The sequence below is a fragment of the Sylvia atricapilla genome, chromosome 5 (genome assembly GCF_009819655.1).
Source record: "Sylvia atricapilla isolate bSylAtr1 chromosome 5, bSylAtr1.pri, whole genome shotgun sequence".
Lineage (NCBI taxonomy): Eukaryota > Metazoa > Chordata > Aves > Passeriformes > Sylviidae > Sylvia > Sylvia atricapilla.
Genome location: NC_089144.1, coordinates 50698699 through 50724033, shown reverse-complemented (window position 1 = coordinate 50724033; position 25335 = coordinate 50698699). Strand labels below are relative to the sequence as shown.

The 25335-nt window shown below is 42.7% G+C and overlaps 1 protein-coding gene across 1 annotated transcript in view; it reads left to right on the top strand.

Moving 5' to 3' along the window:
• Positions 1–21571, top strand: part of ST8SIA1 (ST8 alpha-N-acetyl-neuraminide alpha-2,8-sialyltransferase 1) — a 97903-nt gene extending 76332 nt beyond the window's left edge. Inside the window, exon 5 of the mRNA XM_066319518.1 lies at positions 19402–21571. Within this exon, the coding sequence (XP_066175615.1) occupies positions 19402–19891 (490 nt within the window). The 3' untranslated portion in view covers positions 19892–21571. The remainder of the gene's footprint in view (positions 1–19401) is intronic.
• The last annotated feature ends 3764 nt before the right edge of the window (positions 21572–25335 follow it).

Sequence of the window (25335 nt, the reverse complement as noted above, 5' to 3'; positions counted from 1 at the left end):
TGATTAAAGCTTATTTCCTCACTGAGTTTGGACTCAGTTACAATAGTAGATTTTAGTTCCTGTCAGGCATTACTTCCTGGGAAGCAAAGATAGAAATACCCTTGGCTCCACAGGGAATAAGGCAGCTCCTTCATGTTCATTGAGGTCTTGTTTCCATCCAGGCAGCAAAATCACTTGATGCAAACACTGTGCATGTTGCTGTGCATTATTTTTGTGGTAAAAGCCATCTGTCTGTTACTCTACTGTGGGGGATGTCAAAAATAACAGAGGAAGTCTTGGGCAATGGTCTTGTGGTGACATCTGAGAGCTCATGTGACTGTTGGGAAGTGAGAAGGAAAGGCAATAGGAGATTAAAAGGGAGGGAAATAGGGAGAAATGCTGTGCCATGTAGGTACTTGTGTCGTGGTTTGACACTGGCCAAACCCCAGGCACCCTTGAAAGTCACTCACTCACCCTCCCCTGCCAAACTGGGCAGAGGAGAGGAAAATTTAATGAAGGGTTCATGAGTTGAGATAAGGACTGAGAGAAAACACTCCAAGGGCAACGCAGGCTCAGCTTAGAAGTACAAAGTGAATTTATTACTAACAAAATCAGAGGAAGATAATGAGAAGTAAAATAAGCCCTTAAAAACACCTTTTCTTCCTCCCAGCTCCTCCCTCCACCCCACTGACAGCACAGGGAGACAGAGGGTGGAGGTTTTGGTCAGTTCATTTCCCAAGTTCTTCTGCTGCTCAGGGAGAGGAGCCCTTCCCCTGGGAGCCCGTGGGGTCCTTTCCTACAGGAGACAGTTCTCTGTGAACTTCTCCACCGTGGTTCCACTCTCACGAGCAGCAGCCCTCCCAAAACTGCTGCAACGTGAGTCCCTCCCATGGGCAAACAATCCTCCCAAAGCTGCTGCAGGGTGGGTCACTGTCCCACGGGGTGCAGTCCTCCAGGGACAGGCTGCTCCAGCCTGGAAGCAGGATCCCCTCTCTCCACAGGGTCTCCCACTGGATCACAGCCTCCTCCAGGCATCACCTGCTCCAGCCTGGGCACCTCCCCACGGGCTGTGGGTGCATCTCTGCATCCCTATGGATCCCCAGGGGCTGTGGGTGAATCTCTGCATCCCTGTGGATCCCCAGGGGCTGTGGGTGGATCTCTGCATCCCCATGGATCCCCAGGGGCTGTGGGTGGATCTCTGCATCCCTGTGGATCCCCAGGGGCTGTGGGTGCATCTCTGCATCCCTGTGGATCCCCAGGGGCTGTGAGTGGATCTCTGCATCCCTGTGGATCCCCAGGGGCTGTGGGTGGATCTCTGCATCCCTGTGGATCCCCAGGGGCTGTGGGTGGATCTCTGCATCCCTGTGGATCCCCAGGGGCTGCAGGGGCAGAGCTGCTCCACCACGGTCTCACCATGGGCTGCAGAGGAATCTCGGCTCCGGCACCTGGAGCACCTCCTGCCCCTCCTTCTGCACTGACCTTGGTGTCTCCGTGTTGTTCCCCTCACACATTCTCCCTCCTTCTCTTCTCCATCTGCAATTTAAATAGCCCCACTGTCTTTGTTTTGGTTTTCTTCTTAAATCTGTTACCAGAGAGGCATTACCATCATCTCTAACTGGCCCAGCCTTGGCCAGCAGCATGTCCATCTTCAGAGCCATCAGGGATTGGCTCTGCCTGACGTGGTGGAAGTTTCCAGCAGCTTCTCACAGAAGCCACCTCTGTGGGCCCCCTGCTACCAAACACCAGGCCCTGAAAAACCAACACAACTTGTTACAAAATAATTTATCAGGAAACATTATGAGATTTTACTTTATGCTATAAGTCAGTTGACAAGGGTCCTTTGGAGAGGTTTGTGCGGAAGGAAGCATGTTACTGAGCTGCCTCAGTTTAATTATTACTCTGCTTATGTTCCCATAAGCAAAATAAATGCTCTTGCTGTCATGGTTGCAACTTCTATTTACCACTGAATGAAATGTGAGAAATTAAATCAGAGTATTCATTTATGTATTTATAAATCCAAGTCTTGCAGAATTAGGCATCTGAGATAATGGCTAGGCTTACTTTTTCTTCCCCAGAACTTTCCTCTGCAATGGATGTTGCAGAATTTGAACCTTCACAAGCTCCATCATCTGTTTGAACATGGACGCAGGTGCGAGTTTCAGCACTCTGCAGATTAATCCAAAAGATTTGAAATGGGAAATGGAAGCAGCTTGTGTGGATTCACTGCTGTTCACTCATCAAAACCTGAAACTTCTAGCAAACCACCAAAAAAATCAGTGTCCTCATCAACCTAGCTACAGAAATGTTGTTCTCATCAGCCTAATGATAGAGGATGTCCTGGGCCTGCCTGGCCTTTGATGAGGAGAAGCCCTTGTAGTCAGTCACAGTGAAGGTCTTGAGAGGTTTTGTGGTGTGGAAGATAGTGGCTGAATCAAAGGGGTGATGAATTGCTACTGTGCCATTAAAACTGTTCAGGAAAGCTCTGCAGGACAGACCAGGCCATCTCACTGATGTGGTAAAGGGACTCCAGGGTTCTCCAAAGGACGTTTTTACTCCTTGCTAAACTCTGCTCTTAGTAGGAACCACGTGGTTCCGTGGAGAACAGCATGGATGTTGGATGATAAATTGTGTTTAGATGCCAGTGAGTCCCACTCATTGCCTGTAAGAAACAGACTGATTTTTCTTCTCCTTGTTTCTACCTTTTAAATCATTTAACAACAAGGCAATGAGCCTGCGACCTCTGCTGCTCCTTCCTTTTGTTTGCTGTTCCAGTTGCCCTGTCCTTGTTTTTGGTGATGACCTGTCAGTCACTCATTACCTCTTCCTGATTAATCTTTTCCTTTTCCACATGCTGTGTTTAAACACAGTGCCCTTCCTCAAGAGGCTTCATTCCCTTTGGCATTTCCTTTGGCATCTCTTCCCTGTGACTAAATGGGCCCCTCCTCTGGGCAGCTGAGCACACCCCAGAACAAGCCATACATTTCCTTCCTCCTCATCTGTCTTTTTTCTTCTGGCCATCCATGCAGGAATTTGCAGGAGATTAATGGGAGTAGAGAATGTGCAAAAACACAGGCTGGGCCAGGTCCTCATCTGTAGTGATTAAACCACATTATCACATCACATACACAAACACAGCAGAGACACACCTGGGTTAAAACTGTCCTGCTACACACCTGACCTGTTGGAAAAGCTCTGGTATGAAAAGTTCTTTGCAAAGTCTCCTGAAAATGTGGTTTTTTTCACATGTCTCTGTAGTTGCAGTATTTTATAGGGTTTAGAGTGTAGCTACTCCCTTGGCTTCTGTTTGTGCTGGGTCATAAAAGAGCATAAATATATGTGAGCTGCCTCATATTCTGTGAGGTATGCTTCTTTGATATTATTTGGTGTCTCAACAGTGTTTATTTGCTTTATTTCCCTTCCTAAACTGTAAACTTTTCCTTGCAGAGCCTGTACTGGGGCCATACTGTGCCAACCATTCCAAACACCTTTACTGAGCATGGCAATAGTGATAAAGCTAGAAAACAAGGAATGTCATAATTCTCCATTAACAATTTTGTCGAAATACAGGCACCAGCATGTCTTTTTCTTAATGAAGCTGTCAGCTGAGTAGTGTGGGATCGTGGAAATAGGAGGCAGGTGGATGATGGAGCTGACTGTGCCATGTTGGGTCAGCAGGTGGCTGCTAGGGACAGTGGTGATCTCTGGGGTCTATGTTCCTTAATTAATGATTAATGTTCATTAAGAAGAGAGAGAAAAGATTTTGCTAACAGATGTTAGCAAAGCATGAAAAACCCTATTCCTCTGGGCAGGAATCATAGCCTGGAGAAGGCAATGGAGAGATTTTTGAAAGGTGCTTATATTTCTGTATAAACCTATGTCACTTTAGGTCACCTTTGTCTTTCTTACCCTCTCATAAACTGTGAACTCAATCTGTGACTCCCTTGTGGTTTGCACATTGCTAGGTCTAATAATTTATTTCCACATAATTGTATTTAAATGTTTTATTGGGAATTTCCTACCTCTGTTTTTAGGCAGGACCTCTCAAAGCTCTGATCTCAGAGCTGTTCCTGGGTGATCTGAGTAGCCTTTGCATTGTTTTTGTCCCTGCCTTTTGCTTGTCTTACTGTTTTGCAACCCCAGCTTTGCAACGAAGGCATGATGAACAGTGTGAATAGCCAGCATCTGCTGGCTAATGTAAATCCATACAGCCACCTCATTTCATAACTTTCTCAAAGTACTCCAAGGTAAAGATGATTTTGCACAGTGCAATTTTTAATTTAATTTTTCTTCTGCAGAGTGAGGGAAGTTAGCTCAAGAAGTGTGTTAACTATGAAAAGGCAAAAGGCTGAGCCATCTGCTAGGCAAGACATAGCCTTGGAGAGTTAAAAAATGGTCAGACATTCTTATCCTATACTCCTTTGGCCACCTGCACTTGTGCTGTACAAGCAGACTTTCAGGCTGTGCTGCTGATGGAGCTTTGTTTTTATCCACAATCGCAGCTGCAGTCCTTTCCCTGAACTGTGGGGAAATTGTTTTCGTCATTCCAGTGTCTTCCTGCATGATAGACATCTCCACACATGTCCTTTCATTATTTATTTTCAGGCCTCAGCATTTAAAGGTCAAGGGAGTTTTTTGAGTGGTCATCCTTCAGGGATTGTGGCTTGTTTCTTGCACAGGGTTTAGCTGAGGCTGGTGGACTGTTGTTGACTCCAAAAGGCTTGAAATAAGTCCCTCTTCCTTTCCTTTACTCCTTCCCCTGAGAGAGCACGTTTCAAAGTGCTGCTGCTGGGATAATTGTGCCCTAATTGAGGAAAGTCCTGGAGCGACTCCACTGGAGTCAGACATGACATCAGCAGCGTTGCCCAGGCAGCGAGTTCCATCCATTGTTCCTGTGCCACACGCACTTCCCTAGCCCCAAATGGGGTGTGTAACCACATCCAGTGATCACCATCTTTCGACAGGAAAGGTGCAGCCTCAGCACTCCAGGGATTTGGATGTGGTCAGTGTTTGCACTTGCAGAAACAGAGCGGACTTCTTTGTTGTCGATGGTTTTGTTGTCTAAGCAGCACGTTCAGTGTAAGATCCTAGCATTAGAGAAGAGATTATTCCTTGCTTGCAAGCACATTACTTGTCATAACACGTTCAGGGTGCACTGCTGGTGCCTAATAGACCCATCTGTCATGCCTTGAATTTACAAGGATAAATGCAATCCCTCACACTAAGGTGATATATGTCATTTCAAAAATGCATCTGGGATCTATATCAGGGTGATACTGAATTAATCTTTGTTAGGTTTAGATAACTTCATCCCAGTGAGTTTCTTGCTATAATAACGCAGCTGTATTTTAAGTCCTCTTTCATCAAATAGCAGCTTCCCTTCCAGGAAATTCTTATCCCGTTTGATTTGTGCTGTATGTTCCTGTATGCTGAAGTCAACAGGAGTTTCTTTTGGGGCTCTGTCCAAGTGGGATCATACCCTTTTGTTTGAAAAAAGTCTCTTTTCTTTGATAACATTTGTTTCTAGACTACATTGGCATTTTCCCTGTTTCACCACCTCTGAGCTGTTTATTTCTATTTGCATTTTAATGACTGCTTCTGGCTGTTTTCCCTTGCTCTCATTAGAGCTTTTTTGGAGCCCCAATTGGGCTGATGAGACAAGGAGTTTATGCAGTGGTTTTTCATTTTGAAAATACATTGGAGATACATCATACTTGGGAGGATGTACCTCGCTGTGTGTGCCCTGACATTGAGTCAGAATGGGGGAGTTTCCAGCTGGGTTCAGCAGTTCAAGGGTTACCAGGACTGTTAGCTCATTAACATTTCCTATTAACACACTGATCATCACAGATGTGTGTGCAATTTGCTCCAGCCACAGTTATTAATACAGCAAAATCCATTTTTATAGGTGTTTTGAGTGTTGGGGTACGTTTTTCAGAAGAATAATCATTCGCTGAAAAAAAAGATTTACAGGTTTTGCGTTTTCAAAAGCAGTTTACAAGTTCTTCTCAGGATAGTATTTTTTCAATTGAAAAATTATTTGATAACTGTAATTAGGTGATAACTGAAATTAGGTGATAACTGAAAGTCCAGAAGCAAACATAAAAAAGTCCAAGTATAAACACCAAAAACGTGTGTCAGCCAGATCCCAGATCAGCAAGTGATGTTTTTATAGTAGAACATGGCAAGAGCCCTCTCTGGGATGTAGTATTTGGTGAAAAGTTGAATGACTGAAATTAGTTTGGGCTGGTTTATTTGGATATCATAGTAAATGGCACAGACTTTCCTTAAGTTCAGCCACTTCCTCTCTTTTTGAGGAAGTTTGTTTTAATCTGTTTTTCATGCCAATTTTCTGCCATCAGGGCTGGAATATACTACAGGCAAGAACTTCTACAAAATTAGTTAATTAAGTGATAAATATGCCACCTTAATACTTAATTTCTACTCGCTCTCTTGCCTTTTTTTTTTTTTTTTTTTTTTTTTTTTTTTTTTTTTTTTTTTTTTTTTTGGTGGTGGTGGGTTGCCTCTGGTAAGGATACCTTTTGAATTCCTGATTTGAAAGAGTAAATGGTGAAAGGACAGTGGTTTTCAAGGTAGAGGAGCAATTTGGTAGGTTAAAGCTGATCCACTGGAATTCTTCATCTTGGTTTCATCCTTTTTCCACAATAGCTGGTTTGTTGGAAGGGGAAACAGAAACCTGCCAAAAGCTGTCATTGTGCTGAACGAGAACCACATGGTACTGCTGAAAAATTAAAGCAGGGCGGGGCAAATTGAGCTGTCAGGATGTACAGTGCAATTCAACAGGGCAGAGAATAAAGTGGCTCCCAAGGCAGAAAAATTGCCCCAGAATGAATAAAACGTAGAACCTCAATCTCTGCGTCTCGTTTTAGTAGCAATTAAAGAATTACAAGAATCAAGGAACTTTGATTTTCAAGGAACTTTGAGAATAGATGAAGATGGAAAAATAGATTAGAGAGGTTTTTTTTTTTCTTCTGTAGCCAATTCCTGACATGTGGGTCACACAGAGAATTTTTCGAGGTGAAAACCCTTAGCAAAATTCTCTCTTCAGCTTTCATTGACTTTTTAGCTAACAGGTAATTCACTAATGACAGTCACTAACCTTGCATCAAGCATGCAAACAGCATGGTAAAAAGTTTTATGGCACTGAAACATGAGGATTTGTGGAAGGAAAATGAGGAAGTAACTTCTTCCATTATGATTGTGATAAGCTATTCTTACATACTGGATTTCTTGTTACATTACAGCTTAGCTGTGAATACTCAGGGAAAATTTTAAAGAAATGTAAACAGGGAGCTTTTTATTGCAAATTGGTTTTTAAGTTATTTGAGAGCTTTATTTAAAATATTGTTGTATATTTAGAAATGTTGAACTGGTAACGTAACTATTTTATATGTGTGTTTGGATATCGTGATCCTAGAATTTTATTCTTTATCACCATTAGTTTTCAAACATGGCAATGTTTTTTTAATGAGGTTTTTATGTGGAGGGAATGGGCTGCTAGTTTATCACATTTATATCTGAAAATATATATATGCTCCCAAGTGTCAGAATGTTGCAGAAGAAAGTTGAGGGCTTTTTTCCCAGTTCAGGACAGTAAATCAGAAGGTGGCTGCTTGAATCTTGCAGGAGTTTTCCCAAAGGAAACAAGATTCAGGAGGATGACAAGCAGGATATTTTAAGAGGAAATTTGTATGCGTATGGAAGTTGAAAGCATGTGAAAGCCTACAGCACTACAGTCAGCATAAATGTAAAAATAAAGTAAAAAACTGTGGACGGTGCACAGATTGCGCTGTAAAAAGTATTACACAATACTCCATCCCCTCCTGTGAGCGTGAGGAATACTTTACTGTGATCCTTCACAGGGAGACTCTGAGTCACTGCCCCTCCTTGGGTCCTGTCTCCCTGAGCTGACAGCTAGGCACAGCGCTGCTCTGCCCCATCCCCAGGCCTTTTTTCCTGCAGGCAGTACCCGGAGCAATTGGGAATCCAGCTCTTCTGCTGGCTTCAAGGTCCTTTTGAATGGAGAGGGGACAATCAGTTTCTCAGCAGTGTCACAGCAGTGTGTCTCTAGCTGTGGTATGGGAAGGCTGCACAAAACCATTGTCCTGAAAATGAGAACTTGCACAAGTTCTTGCTGTTCTCTCAGGAAGAATTTTTAGAGCAAGATTTAAGAGTGAAGGTGGTGTGGCTCAGGTGTGGCACTCAGTTGTCTGGACATCTGACTTGGAAAAAAAAAAAAATGCTCTCTGCATCTGGGCTGAGCAAGAAGTCTTTTTCCATGTCAGGAATGTGAATTGTGAATCTACTCAGATTTTGCAGTATAGTCACAGATAGCTGCTTAAAATCATCTGCGAGCTTTTAGTATAGCAAATATCATAGTTTAGAGGAAAGAGGACACTGGTAGTATCCCTGATTTCTTCCACTCTTTTTTTTTTTTTTTTTTTTTTTAGCATCTGACAGTCAAGCATTTGATTTTTTTATCTCAGATTTTGTGGTAGTTACAGGACATTACGAAGCATTTCAGGACTGCTGGGAGCTCACAAAGAACCTTCTGAAGTCAGCATCTCTTACAGTGCTGACACTGCAGGATTTCCAAGGAGCTTTTTTGCATCTTCTCTGTCCCTCCTTGGGTTCCCTTGTGGCATCTCAGCTCTGGCAGAATGTCTGCCCCTGACCCAGCCCTAGCAGAAACCCTAACCCAGGTCCTTTGTTCCCTGGCTGTTGGGGAAATCTGTACGTGTTGCTGCTACATGCAAATGAGCTGTTCCCAAACAATGGGAGTTAGATTGTGCTGAAAAAGCTTGATCCAACTGCTGGGCTTACCCAGGGGACCTGGGGAGGTGCTGGTTTATGCAGCTGAACTAGGCCATCATCTGCCCCCTGCCTGCCTGGTGGCCCAGCACTTGGGAATGCAGAGGAGGCACTGGGAGAAACAAGCCAGGAATGGGATGATGTGTATTGGCTGAAGTGCTTTTGCAGACTGGCTTTGGGAAAGGAAATTCCTTGGGCACACTAACATGCTGTGGTGCAAATTGTTTTGCTTTTTACTGTATGCTCCTAGGCCCATTAAGCTAGAAATGGAACTGGGAATGGCTTCTGGAGCCCAACACACAGAGCTGTTTTTGCCAGTGCATTGGTGCTCTGTTTATTTTTCTCACTTCATGCTCCAGCATAGTTGCTGCCATCCCTCCTTTTTCCTGGTACATTAAACCTGGTTCAGGAATGCAAATGATTATGCTGAATGAATCCATCTCCACAGCCTTGTGCATCCAGATGATTTCATTGTCTTTACTTGTATGTTCACAGTGTGCTTCTTGAATAATGCAGTGTGCTGGTGGTCCCTGAAACTTTAATTATGTGGCATATGATATCATCAAGACTGAGCTGTATCCTAATGTGATGGAAGTTGGTGTAAATCCACTGACACTGGGGGAATTGTGTCAATTTAAAGACTCCAGACAGGATCTTTATGATTGTATTTTTACTCCCATCTCAAAGTATATTCAAAGTAAAGGATTTGTCATACTTGACAGTGCTCCTTAGGTTGGCCATTTTTAACAGAGAAATGCAGATGTGGAGGAAAGTAGGAAAAAATGGTCTGGCTTTTAGAACAAACAAGACCAGTCTAAAGAGGACTTGGTGTTGCAAGCAAAGTGCTGGATTTACTGGAGTATGTAAGGTTACTGCCTAGCCTGGTGAAGCAGAGCAGCACTGTGCACTGTGGCTTGCTGGAGCAGCAGATTAAGGAAGGGAAATTATGGCCTTGAGACAAATTCAGATAAAGATATGTCACTTGTTAGAAACTGTATTTGTTTTCCAAATCATTATCTGGGTAAAGCCTGTGGATAGAAGAAGCCTCAGCAAGAGCTTCCCAGTGTTGCACATCACCACACAAATTATTCTGGTCCCGGTCTGTGAAAATGTGGAGCTGGATTTCACCACTTGTGCTGCTTGAGTTGCTGCTTTAGGAATATGAGCTGCTGGGGAGATAAAGGTCTGTCAGGCATCATCCCTGAATGATCATTCCAATATCTGGAAGCCTTCTGGGAGTGTGACTGATTCCTCAAGGGGGAGTTCATGGCTGTGACTGTTCCAGTGATTCATGGCCAACCTCAGGTTTTTTTGGAGCTGCTGACAGACAGCTGCTGATATTAATAGCTATTTTCAAACCTATAATTTGGACTTGTCTGAAAAATACTGTGGCCTTCTCTAACAGGTGCCCTTAAGGTATTCTCTTTTCCTCTGTCTGAGTTGTGCTGTACACCCTAGACCATACCTCCCTCAAAATATCCTCAGCCTGGTTTTTAGATCCACATCTATGGGGTTTTTTAGGTAATATGTTACTGCTGCTGCAGGAGCCAAGGCACTAATGGTAGCTTTTGTTCCTTTGATTAGTCAGTAACACTTTAAAGTAGTGGCCTAATCTGTGTTTGTATCTTCGATGTTTATTGTAATCACGTAAAGCATGTGAACTTATTTAGTATTTATGTGCCTCTCGGAAGTCCTTTGATAGAATTTCTGCTGTAATTCAGGGTTTAATGCCCTGAGCATTAAAGAAAAGGAGCTTATTTTTGTGCTGCCTGAATCTGAAAGAAGTGCCAATGCTCTCTTCTGGAGTCAAGCTCCATCCAGTTCTGACAATTCTTTGGGATTGACCATTCCCTGAGGTAGAGAGCAAAAAGGAAAAAGATATTTTTGCATGGTATTCCAGATTGTGAGAAGGTGGGGCCACATCTGAATTGTGGCATATTATATTAAAAAAACCAGCCATAGCATCTTTAGATGTGTGACAGGGTAAACCACCAACCACAATTATCAAGTTGCTCCTAAATACTATAAATATCTCTGCCAGAGAATCTTCACTGGCTTTTGGAAACTAAGAGAAATTGGGAATTGAATGTTCTGCTCCACTTTCCTCAGGCAATGCATAGAGGGCTCTAAAGTACTCAGTGGCTTTCAAAAGTATCATTTTGCTATCCTAGCAAATAGCACTTCTTTCCTGCTACCTTATAAAAAAAGTTTGCTTTTTACTTCTTTTGCATTTTATCTCCTTTAAATGGAGTTAATGAAGAGTAAAAAGGTGTGTGGGAACTAGAACTTGCGCAGATATCAAAATAGTTGAAGATATTAGAAAAAGCTCCAGCATATTTCAGCTATCTGTACTTTGATTCTGTTCTATTATTTTGGTCGAGATTGTTGTAGCTCTAGCAATTTAAATTGAGTACAGGCTCTACTGAGAGTTGAGGGGAAACCTTGGCAGTTTGATTGCATTGAAAAGAAGTTTAAGTGGCATTCTCAGCCTTAAACACCAAGAAGCATCTTAAAAAATTCATCTGGATGAGCTACCCAGAATAATGGACTCTCCTAAGGGTATCACACTGGACAGAGTGCCAGGAGCATCTGTCAAGCCTTAAGGAAAGGCAACAGGAAGCTGATATCACTAAAGGACAGAGAAAAAGGAGATTAATGGAAACAGAGGAACAGCCTACCAAAAGCTGGAACTGTTTGCAAAGGAAATTAAATCTATAATAAACTCTGGCTGATTAAATATTTTATCAACATGGGAGGTAGAAAAAGTTTCCAAGAACAACTAATCAGAGGGACGAAGGCCTAGTGCTACAACCTCTTTCCAGAAACCACATATGCCAGAAAGGAGCAGAAAACACCTCCACCTGCTGTGTGTGTATGGTTACTTAATGGCCAGCTATAAAAAACGGGTACAAAAGGGAGGATGTATGAGTTATTTGCATCTTTGCTCACTGTGTAAGACACTGAGATCCAGCCCCTGTGCCCATGGAGAGACTTATCAGGCTGAGACTGAGATAATTTTAATATTTATGGTATAGCTACAGGATGGATATGAATTTATAGGCCCAACTGGGCTCACTCATGAAAGAAGAGTAGTGTGTGTACATCCTCACTGAAAACTGTCTTGGTGCTTGAAGAATGGAGGGTGTTAGAAATGGGATCAGTGTTTAAAAACAGTCCAAATTAAAAATAGCTCAAGTGTATCTGTAAGCCTGACATCTCTTCCAGCTGATTTGGTGGAGACTACAGTAGAAGATAATATTAGTGAACAGCTGGATAAATATATATGGTCTTGTAAAACTTGGGAGGTTCTTTGAACAGGTCCATGTGGATATCCGGTGGATAGAGTACATTTGAATTTTTAAAAGTCTTTGGACAAAGGGATTGAGGCAGTCATGAAGTAAGAGGGAAAGTATTGGTAAAATAATAGGTTAAGATGATGCTGAGGATAACAGACTAGGCCAGTAGGCCAGTGTTTGGAAGTAACATTCACTGGGGTTACTGCATTGATTAACCACCAGTATCAATAAATCTGAGCTGAAAATACTTGGATGTGCAGTTGGAAATATACTGGCTTTGTTTTCAGTCTTCCTTAAGGCTTTGTGTATGAGTTGCAGAAGAGAAGGAAGGCTCTTTCCAAGACCCAGTATGCAGCAATCAACACACCTCAGACCCTGCTGGAAGCCTTGAGGAGCATCTAGTGCTTCCAGCCATGACTGAACAGCACCAAGATTGCTGTAAATTGATATTAGATGGAAGGAGGAAGCTGCAGTCCTTGGGCTGGTATGAATTCTCCTGGTTTATTTCCAGGAATTTTACTAATGGCCTGAGCTTGTGTGCCAACGACTGGAAGGGACTTCCTTGTCTGTTGAATAGGTGTTTGTTTCTCTCTTTTTTCTATCATTTCAGCCTCATGTTTGGATCAAGAGGAATTTGTCACCTGCTCTGTTTATACTCAGGTGGCCACTCATTCATTGCTTAATTGCAATTCTTGTCCCTTTAGGAGCACAGGTGAGGCTGCCCAGTGGGAGCAGCTAACAGAAAAAAATACAGAGGTTTTCTTTTATGTATTTTTAGAGTTATGTGAATTTATTTTACCCCATTTTAAATAGTTTAGATTCACCACATATTCCTGTGGGCCCTGTACTTCTGATTTTCTTACCAAGCTTCTTTTCTTACCAAGTGTTTAAGAGGGATTTGTGCTGCAGCTGTGGCATGATTCATATACTAAAGTTTAGAAAGGGTGCTTATATACTCAGAAGAGAGCCCATCCTAGTTAACAGTTCTTGCCATAATGCCTGTTGAAACATTTACTGTTTTAAATAATTTCCTTCAGTCTGTAATTTTGTAGCAGAGAGCACCTTTAAAAAGAATACACATTCAAGACATGGCTGTTTTCCTCTCTTCCCAGTTTTTCTGGAGAGAGCTCCAAGAGTCTGAAGAGAGGATGTAGTTGAATGTCACCTTCACTGATATTTGCAAATGATTAATGAGTGAAGGATGTCATGACATTAAAGAGAGAACTCAAAGACTCAGCAAAAGTGTTCTCGGCTATGAATAGGTCTTTCATAACTGCAGTCATTTGGTAGATTTTATGTTTGGGTTGCAAAGCACAGGAGGCCAGCACAATCAAGAAGGCATAATGTTATTAGCCTTGTGTTTCTGCAGTGCTCTTGTAGGCAGTGATCCACAGGGATCTGTGTCTGGAATGTATTTGAGTGAAAGATCCAGGAGATGATTCTCTGTTCTCTTCCTGTTTTATTGCTGTCCCAAAGACACAGCAGACAGTCTTAGGGACACTGTCTTAATCTAAAGTAAATCTCCTAAAGTCTCTCTCTGGGATTTGTTGTGATTCTTTTTCCATTAAAACCTGAGGAAATGTGTGATCTGGTTGTGTTTCTTTTCAGCTCTCTCCGGCACGCAGTCCAGTGAAATTCAGTGCCAAAGATATCAGACTTAGTTCTGTGTTGTTTGGGGTTTTTCCTAGCTGATTTCATGGCTTTTCCTACTTTCCCATCTTCCTGATTTCCAGCTGTAAGGGTTTGGAAGTATTCAGAAGGCTTAGAAATACCAGGCAGCAATTTTAACAGCACAAATAATTTACATCCAAGCTGTTCTGCCTGTCCTTTTTTATTATTTCCACTTGTGTGTGACTGCAGCAGCCACAATTTTCAAAGTGTGAGGCTAAGATGAGCAGCTCATCTTCTGAAGGCTAAGATCCAAGTTGTCAGATAACAGAATGGGTTGACATTTACCTCTGCTGGTTTTGGAAAGAGTAGTTATTAAAAGCACATTTTAATTTGAGTTGGCAGAATAAGGATCACACACAGTCCCAAAATACCAGTGAACACTGATTTTAATATTTCACTGTTTTGCTGTACAGGATAGCTCTGTGTTCCATTGAAAAAGTCAGCTTTCCATTGGCACTATATATAGTACTTCCAGAGCAGTAATGAGGTAGAGGTTTTAAAAAAGCTCTAATTAATGCTTAATTCAGTCAGAAAAGGAGCCTACTTCTTCATGGGGATTACAACATACCTCTGCCATGTCTCTCTGGACTTTCTGAATGCAACAGATTATTCTGAAGATCACGCACTAAGGACAGTGTTTCATTAAGAAAGAGACTGGCCCAGACTGTCACTGGAAAGAGTGATGTTCCCTGCTTTTGGGTATTTAAAGATGATGGTGGAAGTACCCAAAAATCCCTGCACTGGAGAACACCATTCAAAAGGTTTATAAAAAGGAGAATGAGGCAAATTTTTCTTTAATTACTGGTGTCAGAGAGGACAGGGAAGAACTCAGGCTCTTTGAGGTTGGACACCCCTGTCCATAAGACAGGGTCTCAGCAGGCTGCAGGATGCATGGAAAGGATGAGCTGGAGTGAGTCTGGGGGCAGTCACCCCCTGAGAGGACCAAGCATCTGGCCCACAAAGAGCCAGCAGGGAAGAAGGGCAAAGAGGAAGGGAAATACTGGAATAGCATCACCCCACTCATGCCACGAGCTTTCAGCTGGGTGATCATGATGCCTGTGGAGGGACCCACAGAGAGAACAGGAGAGAATCCCTCCTGCTGAAGGTGTTTGAAATGAGGTTGGACAGAGCACTGGGGATCAGAGTTGATTTTGCCATTGACTTTAATGGGATTATAATTGATTCTTAAGTCAGGTAGAGATCCTTAAGGTGAGTAAACAGTGGCTTGTGTAGTTGGGGAAGCTAGGATAAGATAAGAAAGAGGGTCCATTTATAGTCCTTTAAGTGCTCAATTCTGGCACCCGGCGTGGACAAGTATAAAGTCTATCTTGCACCTAAAACATAGAAGCTAGAAGTGGCCACATGTGGAATGAGCACATAGAAACAATTTGTTAATTGAGACGCAGTGTGTGTGTCAGTAAGATTGTCTGCACAAGCCCCAGAGGGGCACATCTTCAAGAGGAGACCAATCTGAGGGAGCACAGGGCATGAGGAGGGCACTGCTGTTTGAAAAGCTCTCTGAGAAATGAGTGCAGTACAACCCCTCTGACACAGCAGAGGAGGCTCAGATGTGTGTTTGCAAGCTGACTTCTTATGATCCCAGCTCTAAGCAGAGTCCAACATCTGCAGCAAATTGCTAAATCATTCTTGGATAATGCTGGCATCAAATTATCTAAATAGTTTTTGTGAGGTTATTGTTTGTAATAGGGACATGACAAACATAAGTATTTACACCTTCTGCTCTATTCCCTTGAGCTCTATCTGCTGTAATTTTAAAATAATACACTATTTCTTTGGCATCTGAGCTGTTCCCCTCATTATGTAGTTTTATTTTTTCCCCTCTGGTAAGTCAACTCCCAATTAATCCAGAATGCTGAACTTGTGACTTTGCAGATGCCAACAGAATCAGTGCCTGGGATATCGTCACAGGCATGAGATAGTGACTCTCTGGGGAGATCAAAAAGAAACCAAGATGCAAGAGAATGCTGCCATAATTATCTGCAAGAGGGTGAGCTCAATGTCACTGCAGCAAATTCCTTGTGGTCTCTGAGAACTCTCTCAGCACCAGAGAGCTGCCCTGTCCTGAATATCTGCTAAAGAACATCAATAAGAACATTAAAAACAGATTAAAAACAAAACCTAAAACACTTAATGCTCTTAAGTCTTTGATTGGTCTGCTATAACAATGTGCCATGGCAGTTTTCTCTTGGACGAATATTTCTCTCTGGAAAAGCAGAGCATTTGAGGGAATCCTCCAGCTGGTAGAGAGGAAATTATTTCTTTGATACCTCTGCAGCTCTGCCTCCACATGCTGCTGAAAGTTGCTGGATTTAAGTTGATCTTTCCTAGGAACCTGACAGAAAAATGTGGTGTTGACGATTTGAGTTGTTCACTGTCCACTGATGAGTGCAGTGGAAATAGAATTGTCTGGGCTGGACCTGCTGTGATCTGTTTTCACGTGGGTTCACAGTCACTCATGCCTCTCTGGGCTGCAGAGCAGCTGGAACACATCACTGTAAATTCCCAAGCTGCTTGTGGAGTTTCCAGGTGCTGCTCAGGGCTTGGAAGATTCCAGCTCCAGTTTTATCCAAATGCTAGCAACTCATCACATGTCTGGGTGAGCTTGACTGCAGAAGGTCAGGGGAGGACCCTGAAAGCAATTCAGCTGATTCTTGCTCCAGGCTCCACTGGGGAGGTAACTTTGCCTGAGATGCACTCTTGTGCAAAGCACTCGATCATTTGATGCATTTCTTTGGAAACTGTGTGTGTGTGGTGGAGCTGAACAGCTTCTGGGCTGTGCCACTGGGAGGACTGAATGCTCAGCAGAGGCCAGCACTAGCCAGGAGCCAGCAGCTCCTCATTCTGGGTGAGGATTGCACAAGGAAAGGGGTTTGTGTCCCTGTGGGTGCAAGGGCTGCACCAAGCTGGCAGTGTCAGTGCCAGGACATGCAGGAGACAAACACTGTCACGCTCCTGTGGGCTGTACAAGGCTTCAAGGGAAAAGCCTTGTAGCCTTCTCCCTAACTGCTGGGATGGCTGTGGTGTGGTACCTTCAAAGCCTGCAGGACTCCCTGTCTGGATTGGGAGTCACAGGAAAACACACCTGAGCTTCCAGCACCATCTCTTAGAAACTTGCTTATGCACAGCATTTGTTCCCAGATTTCTCAGCTTCTCTCCAGCATGTATAATGTCCATCTGCTGAACTGGGTGGGTTGCCTACCAGCACTGTCATCCAGGTCATTGGAATGTGGCATGGGTTCCCAGGAGGTGATGATGCTCCTGAAGGACAGTTTGCAGTAGGGTGACAAATGCTGCTGTCCCTTCTGCATGGAGTCCCTCCCACGCACTGGTCTCATGGCACTGCTGTTTACTTCTTGTTACTTCAAGGCATTTGGGAAGATTTATCCAGAAGAATTGCAAATGCTGTGGCAATGACAGCAAATGAATATTCAGTCTCTGGCCCTCTGAGACTGAGGAATTTTAATGTGCTCATCCTGAGCTGCGTGGGGTGTTTCTAAGAATGGTAAATTCGCTGGAAAGTGCAGGTATAGAATACCCACAACTTTTTGCCCTCTGAAGTAAAATTTGTGGACTAGTTTTAAGTGGGAAAGAATATGGTGCTTCAGGAGTGAACATGCCTCTGGCCTCTCCTCAGCCAAGGTGCAAGGACCCCACAACATCAAGCTGTTTGCTCAACGCCCCTTGACTGTGGAAGGAAGTTTGAGCCTGCAATGCCCAATGACTGAATGGAAACTGAAAGCCTGCTGTTGACCTTAGGACCTTTTAAAAATCCTATTTTGGACTTTTAGGGATATTAGAACAATGTTTGGGTGCTGAGGTTCTGAGAGCACTTAGGTGAATATTGAAAGTATTAAGCTTGAAGTTTATTTTTTAAATTTTTTTCCCCCCTCAGTGACAGGGTCCTGATGGAAACAAAATAAGCTTGGTAGGATGGAGCCAACTCATGTACCTGGTAATCTGCAGGTTGTCCTGCTACCCCTTGGGAAGAGAGGCTGGTAGAGCTTATTTTGGAGAACAGTCATAGGTCTGATCATAATGGAAGGAGAAGCCCATGTGAAGAGGTACAGGCAGACAATGAATTTCTGCCAAGGCACCTTGGTCTTGGCTGGCCTTCTACACTAAGCTGTGACTTGGCTGGTTCTACAGAAAAGAATGCCAAATACAATAAGTTATGAAATTATTGGGGTTTGTTTTGTAGGTTGGGGTTGAATTGATGTCTTGCTTGGAAGCCAGTGGCTCTGTCTCCATTAGCAAATAACACCATGCAGTAGGAGCAGACCTGCGGAGCAAAGAAGCAGTGAAGACTCTGACAGACTTCAGTTTTCAAACCAGCTTCATTCTAACACCATGTGCAGGAAGATTTTCAAGAATCTTGTAGCAAATCAAGATACCAAATATTTCATATTAAAAATGTCAATAAAATCTTTCAATTTATCAAGAATATTTCAAGGGCCTTTTTTTGCCAAAGCAAAGACTACAAAAAGACCTAGCATATATTATGAGACATTTCAATGCTGTTGAAGCTACTTGGTTTTGTTTTGTTTGTTTCCAGTCATTTCAGCTGAAATTTTGTTTAATGCTTCTTAAGGTCATCTGGCCTTCTATTTAAACCTGTTTATGTCATTCTTGTTATGCTTTCAAAGAAGTTTATGCATAAAATTGATCTCTTTATAACCATTTAAAAACATATTTTTACACCTGCTTCTGCCTCCACAACAGAAAGGAAAAAAAAAATCCAGTGCTGCTGACTTAACTTTCTTGTTCTGATTGTTCTGGTGTGTGACTAGGGAATTAGTCATGACACATCTGCCTTGGCTGCAGGAAACAAGGAGAGGAGGCAGCAACACAGGCATTTGAGAGCTGAGGAAAAAATTAGAGATCACATGCAGGGGAGTAGCCTAGATGCAGTGAAAGGAGTGTGTGAGGCTTGTGCAAAAGTCGTTTTCAGTGTAGTACGCTTCACACTCGGAAGGCTTTGGATATTGTCAAGTGATAAAGGTGAGGAAGGAAACCTATGGCAAGGAAGGCTTACAGTCCATGATACTGGTTGTGGAGTAGTTTGTCAGTCAAACATCGGGAATAAAACAGCCATCAGCAAATAGCTATTGAAAATTAAACAAAGTGTAATGTGCTGTTTTCATATCAAAGAAATAATCTGTACATATACCTTGCCCTCCTGATCTAACTTAGGTTCTTGTTTTAGTCTACCATTAACAAACAAGAACACAGATTTGAAAATTTCTTTCATAGATTCCTGTACCTGAAAAGTCTAAGTTGGTTTTTGGGCAGATGAAAAACATTGCTAAAAAGGATTGAGTCTTGTGGAATGTTGTCAGTGTTCCTTTAGGTTTTTTTAAAAACGTGAAATCAGAAAGGTTTTGTAGTTAGCGGGATACCAGATTGTTTTCAACTGTCCATTCAGATGTTTGTTTTCAAAAGAGAGGCAGTGTCAAACGGCCAGAAATTTGTCTGGACTTTCTCTGGGCTCAGAAGAGGTGTGCAGTGAATCGTAAACATGGGTATGAGGAGCAGCCCTTAGGTGGATTATGAAACATCTGGGAAAATCTATGTGTGACTAGCTCATTTTTCCCTTGTGATTTCCCAGGTTCCAGAATCTGCTGTGGTCCCGAAAAGCCTTTGTGGACAGTGTGAAGGTCTACAACCACAGCTACATCTACATGCCAGCCTTCTCCATGAAAACAGGGACGGGGCCCTCCCTCCGTGTCTACTACACCCTGGCAGATTTCGGTGCCAAGCAGGAGGTGCTTTTTGCCAACCCCAACTTCCTGAGGGACATCAGCAAGTTCTGGAAGAGCAAAGGCATCCACGCCAAGCGCCTTTCCACAGGGCTTTTCCTGGTCAGCGCTGCCCTGGGGCTGTGTGAGGAGGTGACAATTTATGGCTTCTGGCCCTTCTCGGTGGACCTGCACGGGAAGTTTATCAGCCATCATTACTATGACAATGTCCTGCCCGACTCCGGGTTCCACGCCATGCCAGAGGAGTTTCTACAGCTCTGGTTTCTTCATAAAAGTGGGGTACTGAGAATGCAGCTAGAACCGTGTGAGGACCCTCCTCTAATCCAGCCTTCAGCCTGAGGATCATGGGAGTCAATTTGGGAGATCCAATAGTTTTTTTAATTTCCATGCTCTCCAGCAGAGAGTTCTGTTTTATGTTGGTTGTTTTTAAAGGGATCTGCATGGACCATAGAAATGCTACTTGAAGGCCAAGTGGAATATGTCCTTATTGTTTAGTGCTTTATGGAACTGGGAGGGGATGAAATGTATCTCTCCATCAAGTCCATTCAGCAGCAGTGGGGAAAAAAAAGTCAGAAGCAGCACAGCTGAACTTTCTAGGGACGTTTTTAAGTGACAAGAGTAAAAAGGGCATTAAGGCTCAGAGAGTCACCAGGTCACTCATAAGCTTTTGCTGACAGTGCCAAACATGACTATCTGTTCCAAATTCCATTTCATTCCAGATCAGCACCCTGTATTACTTTCTTTTTTTCCTTGCTTTTTTCCTCTATTTGGGGGTGTGTATGTGTAGGACAGCATGTGTGTGTCATTGACTCTTTGTTTCTTTTTATTCCTTTTTTTTTTTTTTTTGATGTCTCATCCCCCCCCACTCCCCTCTCTTCTTCCAAAGGAAGGAAAAGGAAGGGCTTGAATGCCCAAGGAGCTGAGTAACGTCAGCTCCTCTGAAGACTCTTGGGGAGAGTGAAGGTGCTAAGAATCTGGTTAGAATGTCATAGGAATGCCTTGCTGCTGGGGATGGATAGACCTATGTGTTGTAGGTTTTATCAGGATAGTTCAGGTCGTTGCACTCACAGCTATGCCAGTGCTGTACTGTGGGCAAGAGCTGGTTAAGGCAAATTGGTCTGGAAAGAAAGCATGTTACAAAACCAGCAGTGAAGTGCAGCCTGATTTCAGTGACCCTGCAAGATTTTCCACAGTGACTTTTATAGCAGGGATGGTTCCTGACCTGTTTTGCTGTCCAGCCTTAGGGATTAATTCTGTATTCATTTGGACTCCAGATGTTCATGGATTGTTGAGGGTATTTGGGGGGTTCAGTAGAATGCAGAATGAGGTTCTTCATGTGCTCATAGCAGGAAAATTGCAGAAATGAATGTAAGTGTCATTTAAAATTAGTCGAAGCTTTGAAAATCGTTTCTCTGTGTGTGACTTGCTCTTCTGCTTGGATTGTAACGTTAGCCTTAAAGACTTGTACTTCTCACATGAGATTGTCTCTGCTTAAAGAGAGTCTGGGAAATAAAACAGCCTTTGGGAACACTGAAAAGCTGCACAGCCAGCAAGAAAAAGGAAAAAAGAGAAGGGCATGCCTGATGTAAGGCAGCCCTGCTCGCTGCTCGCAGTGGTGAATTCTGTCAGTGTGCACGGTGCCTGAAGGAATGTTTTATTTTGGGTTATCACTTGGGCAGCAGATGGTCCTCTCACCATGGAAATGAGAAATCATTTTATTTGTTTGCTTTGGTTTAGCACTGGAGGACAAGAGGAGAATCCCTGCTCAGTCTGCAGTGCAATTTAGGCTGCAAGATGTTACCACCATTAACTTGGAAAATCCAGATCAATGTTCTCTTTCTTATTATCTTATTACGGAAAATCTAGTCAAGGTGTTGGAACAACAAAACTGTCATCAATTTTCCACAACTTCTTGTGCTGTTCTAGCTCCAAAGTTGTAGTATTTTGGAGGATGTGTCTTCTCAAGTGTTGATAATGTCTCTCCTTGTAGACTACCAGCTGCAAATTCTATAGATATAATTTAAAGAAAAAAACAAAAATGAAATCCATGGCTCTTCTTTAGGTACAAATAGTTCAATTTTCTGTGTAGGAAACTGGGGAAAAAACAATCATGTTTTTCTTTTTAAGTCTATGTTTCATAATAAAAATTTTGTTTTGGAATATGGATATTCCAGGCATAAAGTGGGCACTGTTTCATAGGATTACAGGGCAATGCTAAAGGGTAATGTGGAGATTTTGGAGTGTTCTAGTTACTGTTCCGATAGAATCTGAATGTACCTCATAGCCCATGTTATCTTTGTCCATTTTTTCATTAAAGTACAGTCAGCACAATGATGGAACATCACTTGATAATTGATTCCATTTCATTAGTGCATTATCTATGATGTGGGGACTCAGTGAGGAAGGATTTGAAAGTAAATTATTTTCCTTGCTGCTTGTTGTGTTCCCCCCTCTCTAAGGCTGAACCTGAGACCTTTGTGAGTCCATTCCGGTGTCTGCAGTCCTGATGTTTGCTAGGAGATGCTTCCAAGGAATTATGGGGGCAGGAGAGACCCAGGCTGTGTGTGATATGTGGCTAATATTGGAGAAATCTATAACTCTGGTTCTGTTCACATTTACATACAATGAGTATAACTGGGACACACAGCACAAAGGTAACCACGTTTGATGAGGAAGTAATGGCTTCAAAGGTAAACAATTCTCTATAAGCTCTAGAAAACTGGGAGTTGAGAAAAGGAGAGAAACAAAAATAAATGCTGCTTTTGAGAGGCAAAATGTGTTTTAGCTGACTTGCCAGTCCATGGAAACACCAGCCAGCAATCAGCCTTCTGCCCAGCAGGTTAAAAGGGATGCAGGAGAGCCCTGCAAGTCTTCTGTGGCCAGAGCAGTCAAAAAGACCAAACCAAGCAGCTGGGAACATAAGAGTGGCTGTTACCTGACAGAAATGTTGGAGTGGAGGCTCTCCATCCATGTAGAGTGTGGAGCTTGCCTTGTGGATGTCTCGGAGGAGAGCAATCCATGTGTAGGATCACTGATATGAAATATGGCACTGTATGGAAGGGCCTGAGAATTTATCCACATTCAGGAGGGATGTCATTGCTTGTGTTGCTCTATTTTTAGTGAAGTCTTTTGAAATCTTGATGTTTGTTAGTGAAATTCCCTCTATTTGTACTGCCAGTCTCTGGATTTCCCTGATGTAGCTAAAGCTGCACAAATCTGACAGGTTGAAAGTTCATCTTCAATAAAAACTGGTTCAGGCTTGCCAAATTATTTGTTAATACTCATAGTTATTCATTTTATCATAGACCTGACAAGGGACAGGAGTGCTGGAATATTGCTCTGCCTGCATAGGAATCATTGTCCCATGTTTGTAAGAGGAATAAATTGAATACCTTTGCAGGAAAGGTATGCACTGAAATCCCTCTTGATACAATCTCTCTGGGGCTGTGTATGTTCTTGGGGAAACCAAGAACAATTTTTGAACTTGTGACAAAACTATGTAAAACTTCCCCTCCTTGTTGATTAGGAAGCCTCTTGGAGCTCTTTCTAGATCAGACGAGCAAAACAGAAACCAGCAAAGCAAAATCCTAGAGAAGGGAGTGGGAGGTGTGCTCATGAGAATAAAAACATCTCTAATTTTGGCACAGACTTTGTGACAGTGCTAAGAACTCTTGCTCATGAATGCTGTATTTTTTTATTTTTGCTGGAAGATAACAAGTGTGGTGTGAGGCAGCTACTAAAGTCAAATGTCTAAGCCTCTGTTACAGCTGAAGTTTTACAGAATATGGAAATATTGGATGATTTTTTGACTACTTTAGTATTTTTGTTATTTTCCTCAAAATTTATATTGTTATCTAGGCAGCTGAAAATTCATATTGTTACCTCTGTGAGAGCTGAAACTAAGCTAAGCATCTGCCTGTTGAAACTCAGTGTCCTGAAATGTGGTAGTTATGGAAAACCATTCCTGAAAGCAGCTTCCTGAATACTGACTTAGTATCAGGCTCACCCTTGCCTGTAATTAAAGCTTAAGGGAACTTTTGATCTAGAAGTGAGGAAAATGAAGGAGGTGACAGCAATCTCACCATTTCCTGCCTCTCTGACTCTTCTTCAGTTTAATAGATTAGTAAGTATTGGAAGGAGTCCAGGTTATAGGAAGGACAAGCTGTTCTTTTCTGCCCCTCCCATCACAACACATATAAAATGGACTAACCAGCTGCTGTCTTGAATCATGGCCCCCTTCAAAAACTCATATGGTGGAGTTTCCATTAGCTGATACTTCCAAGTGAGCAGAATTCATCAGGCATTGTCCAGAAATGCCCTTTTCCCATCTCCGTGATTGTTTGAGGGGTATTTTGGGTACTGTAGCTGTCCTAGTGTGCAGAGTCTTCCTCTTAACATTGACTTCTATTTCTGCCCCAAACCATCATCCTAAAGGATCTCTCTTCCCTGTCCTTCAGATGACCATTCCCTTTGGGGATAGAGATATGATTTTTTAAAATCCAGCCATAAGGCAGCTCGTATGTTTTGTTGTCTGAACAAGCTTTTCTTTTAAACTGTTGCCATATCCACCGAGAGTTCAAAATAGCTCCAAAAAAAAAAAAAAAAAAAAAAATACAGCTTCAGCCAGGTGTTGGTAATTCCCTCACTGGAGAAGAGAAAGAAGGTAGAAGGAGGATGGATTTTTCAAGGTAGTTGTTGTAAAATAATACCTGTTTCTTTGAATTCCCGTATTTTATCTCTTAGAATCTATCATATGTTTGACTTTTTTGTAGTTTTTGAACAGAACAATTAGTAAAAAACTTAGAGTTCTTTTATTAAATATTAACAAACTCATTTCCATAAGGGGAATGCAAAGAGCCAACAGGAGGCTTAACCTGTCCTCCACAGCTGATATTTTTTGGCAGCAGTGAGAACTTAAACAGCTATTCATTCCTCCCTGATTATTCATTTTCATCAGTTTTTATTGCAGCAGGCTGAGCCCTGGTGTATTCAGCCTCTTCAGCTTAATGCATGTGCTTTAGAATGAATTCCACTCTGCTTTTCAGCTGTTACAGTGGGGGCAGAAAGAGAATTGCTCATTGAAAATGCTTGGTTGGATACAACCAGGAGAGAGGCACTGCCAGATTCAGGCTTCTTCTGGCTATTCTGAGTTCACTGCAGGACTGTGAAAACACTCCAGCAGAGCAGGAGCTGCAGCTTTTTCCCTGGTGGAAAAGGCTGATTGTTCCTTGTGGCTTTTCCCAGTGCCCACCAATGCCACCCTGACTGGGCTCAGGAGCAGGAGAGCAGCTCCATGAGCAGCTCGTGATCCCAGGCAATTCCCCATGGCATGGTGGACCCTGTCCTGCCTCACAGTCCTTTCCTCCCTGGAAATGATGGTAGCTCATCCCTTAGGAGATCAGCCTGCTTCTAGCAGCACTTGAAATCCCTGGCAAGTCTCAGAAAGGCCTGTTAAAGCTGCATCCTAAATTATTGATCATGTACTCCCTCTGCTGTGGAGGGGTCAGCTTTCTGCTGAGCTGAGTGTGTATTCTGTCTGGGACCCTCTAAGGCAAGGGAACCTTGAGCACTCTGACCATGCGCAATTTACTGTGTTATTTGATGTCTTCACCTTCCAAGTAAAAAAACAAACCCTTTTCCCCCTCCCCTTTATCCTGGATTTAACTCCTGTGAGTGAATCCAGAGTGATTTTAAGAAAGCAGCACCACTAGTAATTGTTCTCTGGGTTTATGAATAAGATGGTGTTCAATAAAACACTGGAGTACCTTTTGGACAGTTTATTC